The sequence below is a fragment of the Gobius niger genome, assembly GCF_951799975.1.
Source record: "Gobius niger genome assembly, chromosome: 11".
Lineage (NCBI taxonomy): Eukaryota > Metazoa > Chordata > Actinopteri > Gobiiformes > Gobiidae > Gobius > Gobius niger.
Window position 1 is genome coordinate 2,464,807 of NC_136862.1, and position 7,750 is coordinate 2,472,556.

The window sequence follows — 7,750 nt, forward strand, 5'->3', positions numbered from 1 at the left end:
CAGTCTCTAACTCACTCTGTCCCATAACTGTCCAGTCTCTAACTCGCTCTGTCCCGTAACTGTCCAGACTCTAACTCGCTCTGTCCCGTAACTGTCCAGACTCTAACTCGCTCTGTCCCATAACTGTCCAGTCTCTAACTCACTCTGTCCCATAACTGTCCAGACTCTAACTCGCTCTGTCCCGTAACTGTCCAGACTCTAACTCGCTCTGTCCCGTAACTGTCCAGTCTCTAACTCACTCTGTCCCGTAACTGTCCAGACTCTAACTCGCTCTGTCCCGTAACTGTCCAGTCTCTAACTCGCTCTGTCCCGTAACTGTCCAGTCTCTAACTCACTCTGTCCCATAACTGTCCAGTGTCTAACTCACTCTGTCCCATAACTGTCCAGTCTCTAACTCGCTCTGTCCCATAACTGTCCAGTCTCTAACTCACTCTGTCCCATAACTGTCCAGTCTCTAACTCACTCTGTCCCATAACTGTCCAGTCTCTAACTCGCACTGTCCCATAACTGTCCAGTCTCTAACTCACTCTGTCCAGTCTCTAACTCACTCTGTCCCATAACTGTCCGGTCTCAAACTCACTCTGTCCCATAACTGTCCAGTCTCTAACTCGCTCTGTCCCATAACTGTCCAGTCTCTAACTCGCTCTGTCCCATAACTGTCCAGCTTCTTTTATTACATTCATTATGTCTTCATAACAAATGTAGTTTTTTAGGTTCTGCCTTAGGAAAGACATGAGGTAAAACAAACAAAGCTTGTTCAAATACTTCTCCAGTAACCGCCGCTCGGGGGAGGGCGGGGCCAATCTGACAGTTTATTGTCAGTGTGAACAACGTCCCAATAAGAGACGCATCATGTACGTCGGGACGCGCCTCTGAGGAGGACGGAAGACGTTCCTTCTCCGTCGAAACGCGTAAGGTATTTGAACAAGCATTGTTTGTTTTACCGAGTCTAAAAGAACCTAAAAAACTACGTCTGTCCGGTCTCTAACTCGCTCTGGTCTTTCATTAACACTTAACTCACTCTGGTCTTTCATTAAGTCTTAACTCACTCTGGTCTTTAATTAACACTTAACTCGCTCTGGTCTTTCATTAAGTCTTAACTCACTCTGGTCTTTCATTAAGACTTAACTCGCTCTGGTCTTTCTTTAACACTTAACTCACTCTGGTCTTTAATTAAGTCTTAACTCACTCTGGTCTTTAATTAACACTTAACTCACTCTGGTCTTTCATTAAGTCTTAACTCACTCTGGTCTTTCATTAAGTCTTAACTCACTCTGGTCTTTCATTAACACTTAACTCACTCTGGTCTTTCATTAAGTCTTAACTCACTCTGGTCTTTCATTAACACTTAACTCACTCTGGTCTTTCTTTAACACTTAACTCACTCTGGTCTTTAATTAAGTCTTAACTCACTCTGGTCTTTCATTAAGACTTAACTCGCTCTGGTCTTTCTTTAACACTTAACTCACTCTGGTCTTTCTTTAACACTTAACTCACTCTGGTCTTTAATTAAGTCTTAACTCACTCTGGTCTTTCATTAAGTCTTAACTCACTCTGGTCTTTCATTAAGACTTAACTCGCTCTGGTCTTTCTTTAACACTTAACTCACTCTGGTCTTTCATTAAGACTTAACTCACTCTGGTCTTTCATTCAGTCTTTCACCCTCTGCTCGTTTCTTTAGGCGGTGACGGAGCCCATGATTTCCGCCATCGCTAAGATCCGCAGAGCCACTTTCCTGAACCACATGAACGGCTCGAACTGGCCCCCGCCGCCTCTGGACGAGCCGGAGCCAGTGGTGCACAGCCCCATCAGGGAGGCCCCTGAGGCCCCTGAGGTCCCTGAGGCCCCCTCCGCCCCGGGCCCCTCTGACCTCTGCACCCTCCAGCCTCCGCCCAGCCCGACCCTGGACCTGTCCCGTCAGGGCAGCGGGCAGACGGTGGGGGACGGGGCGGAGGGGTCCAAGCGCCCGCGCCGCAGCCGCAGGATGAAGCGCTTCAGCTCCAAGTGGCAGTCCAGAGGCTCCACCGGCAGCAGCAACGTCCCGGCCCACAGTCTGGAGAAGCTGACCAGGAGGAAACAATGCAAACTCCTGGGAGACCAGAACCTCATCCAGGTCAGCAGCAACAGCCAGCGCCAGCGCTACGTCACCAAGGACGGCAAGTGCCAGGTCAACCTGGGCCCCATCTCGGAGAAGGGCCGCTTCCTCTCGGACATCTTCACCACGCTGGTGGACCTCAAGTACCGCTGGTTCCTGCTGGTCTTCAGCCTGTGCTACATCCTCACGTGGGTGGCCTTCGGGTTGATCTACTTCCTGGGCGCCTGGATCAGGGATGACCTGGCGCACACGGGCGACCCTCAGTGGAAGCCCTGCTTTGAGAAGGTGGACAGTTTCATGTCGGCGCTGCTGCTGTCGCTGGAGAGTCAAAGGACCATCGGCTACGGCTTCAGGATGGTGACGGCCCACTGCCCTGAGGGCGTGGTTCTCCTCATGGTGCAGTCCATCCTGGGCTCCATGATCGACGCCCTGATGGTAGGCTGCATGTTTGTGAAGATCTCTCGGCCGCAGCAGCGAGCGCAGACGCTCATCTTCAGCAAACACTGCGTGATCTGCGAGCGAGACGACAAACTGTGCATGCTCTTCCGCATCGGCGACCTGCGCGAGAGCCACATGGTGGACGCCAAGATCCGCGCCAAACTCATCAAGTCCCGGCAGACCAAGGAGGGCGAGTTCATCCCGCTGGAGCAGTCGGAGATCAACCTGGGCTACGACACCGGGGGAGACCGGCTGCTCCTGGTGGAGCCTCAGACCATCACACACATCATCAACAACAGCAGTCCCTTCTGGGACGTCAGCGCCGACCGGCTCCCCAAGGAGAGCCTGGAGATCATCGTCATCCTGGAGGGCATCGTGGAGGCCTCAGGTACGTCTGTCCTGGAGAGCAGAGTCTGTCCTGGAGAGCATCGTGGAGGCCTCAGGTACATCTGTCCTGGAGAGCAGAGTCTGTCCTGGAGAGCATCGTGGAGGCCTCAGGTACGTCTGTCCTGGAGAGCATCGTGGAGGCCTCAGGTACGTCTGTCAGGGAGAGCAGAGTCTGTCCTGGAGAGCATCGTGGAGGCCTCAGGTACGTCTGTCCTGGAGAGCATCGTGGAGGCCTCAGGTACGTCTGTCCTGGAGAGCAGAGTCTGTCCTGGAGGGCATCGTGGAGGCCTCAGGTACGTCTGTCCTGGAGGGCATCGTGGAGGCCTCAGGTACGTCTGTCAGGGAGGGCATCGTGGAGGCCTCAGGTACGTCTGTCCTGGAGAGCATCGTGGAGGCCTCAGGTACGTCTGTCAGGGAGAGCAGAGTCTGTCCTGGAGAGCAGAGTCTGTCCTGGAGAGCAGAGTCTGTCCTGGAGGGCATCGTGGAGGCCTCAGGTACGTCTGTCCTGGAGAGCAAAGTCTGTCCTGGAGAGCAAAGTCTGTCCTGGAGGGCATCGTGGAGGCTTCAGGTACGTCTGTCCTGGAGGGCATCGTGGAGGCCTCAGGTACGTCTGTCAGGGAGGGCATCGTGGAGGCCTCAGGTACGTCTGTCCTAGAGTCTGCAGGCGCTTAGAGTTCGTTGCACGTGTCCGTGACTCGTGTGGCCCCTGTGTGACTCGTGTGGCCCCTGTGTGACTCGTGAGATTCCTGTGTGTCCCCATGTGGCCCCTGTGTGACTCGTGTGGCCCCTGTGTGACTCGTGTGGTTCCTGTGTGACTCGTGTGGTTCCTGTGTGACTCGTGTGGCCCCTGTGTGACTCGTGTGACTCGTGTGACTCGTGTGGTTCCTGTGTGACTCGTGTGGCCCCTGTGTGACTCGTGTGGCCCCTGTGTGACTCGTGTGGTTCCTGTGTGACTCGTGTGGTTCCTGTGAGACTCGTGTGGTTCCTGCGTGACTCGTGTGGTTCCTGTGAGACTCGTGTGGTTCCTGTGTGACTCGTGTGGCCCCTGTGTGACTCGTGAGATTCCTGTGTGTCCCCATGTGGCCCCTGTGTGACTCGTGTGGCCCCTGTGTGACTCGTGTGGTTCCTGTGTGACTCGTGTGGTTCCTGTGTGACTCGTGTGGCCCCTGTGTGACTCGTGTGACTCGTGTGACTCGTGTGGTTCCTGTGTGACTCGTGTGGTTCCTGTGTGACTCGTGTGGTTCCTGTGTGACTCGTGTGGTCCCTGTGTGACTCGTGTTGTTCCTGTGTGACTCGTGTGGTCCCTGTGTGACTCGTGTGGTCCCTGTGTGACTCGTGTGGTTCCTGTGTGACTCGTGTGGTTCCTGTGTGACTCGTGTGGCTCCTGTGTGACTCGTGTGGCCCCTGTGTGACTCGTGTGGCTCCTGTGTGACTCGTGTGGTCCCTGTGTGACTCGTGTTGTTCCTGTGTGACTCGTGTGGCCCCTGTGAGACTCGTGTGGCCCCTGTGAGACTCGTGTGGTCCCTGTGTGACTCGTGTGGTTCCTGTGTGACTCGTGTGGTTCCTGTGTGACTCGTATGGTTCCTGTGTGACTCGTGTTGTTCCTGCGTGACTCGTGTGGTCCCTGTGTGACTCGTGTGGTTCCTGTGTGACTCGTGTGGCCCCTGTGTGACTCGTGTGGCCCCTGTGTGACTCGTGTGGCCCCTGTGTGACTCGTGTTGTTCCTGTGTGACTCGTGTGGTTCCTGTGTGACTCGTGTGGTTCCTGTGTGACTCGTGTGGTTCCTGTGTGACTCGTATGGTTCCTGTGTGACTCGTGTGGTCCCTGTGTGACTCGTGTGGTTCCTGTGTGACTCGTGTGGTTCCTGTGTGACTCGTGTGGCCCCTGTGTGACTCGTGTGGTTCCTGTGTGACTCGTGAGGTTCCTGTGTGACTCGCGTGGTTCCTGTGTGACTCGTATGGTTCCTGTGTGACTCGTGGGGTTCCTGTGTGACTCGCGTGGTTCCTGTGTGACTCGTGTGGTTCCTGTGTGACTCGTGTGGTTCCTGTGTGACTCGTGAGGTTCCTGTGTGACTCGTGTGGTTCCTGTGTGACTCGTATGGTTCCTGTGTGACTCGTGTGGTTCCTGCGTGACCTCGTGTGGCCCCTGTGTGACTCGTGTGGCCCCTGTGTGACTCGTGAGGTTCCTGTGTGACTCGTGTGGTTCCTGTGTGACTCGTATGGTTCCTGTGTGACTCGTGTGGTTCCTGTGTGACTCGTGAGGTTCCTGTGTGACTCGTGAGGTTCCTGTGTGACTCGTGTGGTTCCTGTGTGACTCGTATGGTTCCTGTGTGACTCGTGTGGTTCCTGTGTGACTCGTGAGGTTCCTGTGTGACTCGTGAGGTTCCTGTGTGACTCGTGTGGTTCCTGTGTGACTCGTATGGTTCCTGTGTGACTCGTGTGGTTCCTGTGTGACTCGTGAGGTTCCTGTGTGACTCGTGTGGCCCCTGTGTGACTCGTGAGGTTCCTGTGTGACTCATGTGGTCCCTGTGTGACTCGTGTGGTCCCTGTGTGACTCGTGTGGTCCCTGTGTGACTCGTGTGGTTCCTGTGTCCCCGTGTGGCCCCTGTGTGACTCATGTGGCCCCTGTGTGACTCGTGTGGTTCCTGTGTGACTCGTGTGGTTCCTGTGTCCCCGTGTGGCCCCTGTGTGACTCATGTGGTCCCTGTGTGACTCGTGTGGTCCCTGTGTGACTCATGTGGTCCCTGTGTGACTCGTGTGGTCCCTGTGTGACTCATGTGGTCCCTGTGTGACTCGTGTGGTTCCTGTGTGACTCGTGTGGTTCCTGTGTGACTCGTGTGGTCCCTGTGTGACTCGTATGGCCCCTGTGTGACTCGTGTTGTTCCTGTGTGACTCGTGTGGTCCCTGTGTGACTCGTGTTGTTCCTGTGTGACTCGTGTGGTTCCTGTGTGACTCGTGTGGCCCCTGTGTGACTCGTGTTGTTCCTGCGTGACTCGTGTGGTTCCTGTGTGACTCGTGTGGTTCCTGTGTGACTCGTGTGGCCCCTGTGTGACTCGTGTTGTTCCTGCGTGACTCGTGTGGTTCCTGCGTGACTCGTGTTGTTCCTGCGTGACTCGTGTGGTTCCTGCGTGACTCGTGTTGTTCCTGCGTGACTCGTGGGGTTCCTGCGTGACTCGTGTGGTTCCTGTGTGACTCGTGTGGTTCCTGTGTGACTCGTGTGGTTCCTGTGTGACTCGTGTGGCCCCTGTGTGACTCGTGTGGTTCCTGTGTGACTCGTGTGGTTCCTGTGTGACTCGTGTGGTTCCTGTGTGACTCGTGTGGTTCCTGTGTGACTCGTGTGGTTCCTGTGTGACTCGTGTGGTTCCTGCGTGACTCGTGGGGTTCCTGCGTGACTCGTGTGGTTCCTGTGTGACTCGTGTGGTTCCTGTGTGACTCGTGTGGTTCCTGTGTGACTCGTGTGGCCCCTGTGTGACTCGTGTGGTTCCTGTGTGACTCGTGTGGTTCCTGTGTGACTCGTGTGGTTCCTGTGTGACTCGTGTGGTTCCTGTGTGACTCGTGTGGTTCCTGCGTGACTCGTGGGGTTCCTGCGTGACTCGTGTGGTTCCTGTGTGACTCGTGTGGTTCCTGTGTGACTCGTGTGGTTCCTGTGTGACTCGTGAGGTTCCTGTGTGACTCGTGTGGTTCCTGTGTGACTCGTGTGGTTCCTGCGTGACTCGTGTGGCCCCTGTGTGACTCGTGTGGCCCCTGTGTGACTCGTGTGGCCCCTGTGTGACCTCATGTGGCCCCTGTGTGACTCGTGTGGCCCCTGTGTGACTCGTGTGGTTCCTGTGTGACTCGTGTGGTTCCTGTGTGACCTCGTGTGGTTCCTGTGTGTCCCCGTGTGGCCCCTGTGTGACTCGTGTGGCCCCTGTGTGACTCGTGTGGCCCCTGTGTGACCTCATGTGGCCCCTGTGTGACTCGTGTGGCCCCTGTGTGACTCGTGTGGTTCCTGTGTGACTCGTGTGGCCCCTGTGTGACTCGTGTGGTTCCTGTGTGACTCGTGTGGTTCCTGTGTGACTCGTGTGGCCCCTGTGTGACTCGTGTGGTTCCCCGCAGGGATGACGTGCCAGGCCCGGACGTCCTACACGGAGGACGAGATCCTGTGGGGCCACCGCTTCGAGTCGTGCATCTCTCTGGAGAAGGAGGCGTTCCGCGTGGACTACAGCGCCTTCGACAAGACCTTCGAGGTGCAGATGTCCACGGAGAGCGCCAGGGACCGCGACCAGCGCCCGGGGAGGGAGTCCGCCGCCTCAAACTGACATGATGTGAACCTACTGAAAAAGAAAGTCCCGGTTTTCTTTTTTTTTACTAATTGAATATTTACATTTTATTTTATTATTCGGTTTTGTTTTATTTGCTCCTGTTTGTTCTGCCGGAAATACAAGGCGGACTTTCAGATTCAGGTTGAATAAAACTCTTTATGTGTTGCTTCTGATTTTGTCTTTTGTAAGTTTTTTTTCCACAATTTGAGGAAATAAACCAACCAAACAAACTAGTGACCATTTTTGGAAAGGTGTCGTAAAGTATCGCAATAAGAAGTTTTTGGATTAATAACTGTCTCATTATAGGTCTCACCTTCCAATATGGAACATTTTTTCATTTCAGTGATTAAAAGAGCAATAGTAGAGACGTATCTTGTTCTTACAAAATACCATCAACATTAACGACATTAACCCCCTAACTCCCACCTGAACGGATCCCATTTTCTCCAGTTTGGCTTTACCCTAATCAAAAAGTTTCTTGGGAAAAAAGCACCAAAACAGCCACAAAAAATGAGAAGAAAAAAAGGATG

The 7,750-nt window shown here is 54.5% G+C and overlaps 1 protein-coding gene across 1 annotated transcript; it reads left to right on the forward strand.

Moving 5' to 3' along the window:
• Window positions 1–1,921: 1,921 nt before the first annotated feature.
• Window positions 1,922–7,217, forward strand: kcnj6 (potassium inwardly rectifying channel subfamily J member 6; the record flags this gene model as incomplete). Its single annotated transcript, XM_079566674.1, has 2 exons — window positions 1,922–2,921; window positions 7,015–7,217. Coding segments are annotated over 2 exons (1,203 nt in total), but the record flags the coding sequence as incomplete, so codon positions are not given.
• Between the last annotated feature and the right edge of the window lie 533 nt (window positions 7,218–7,750).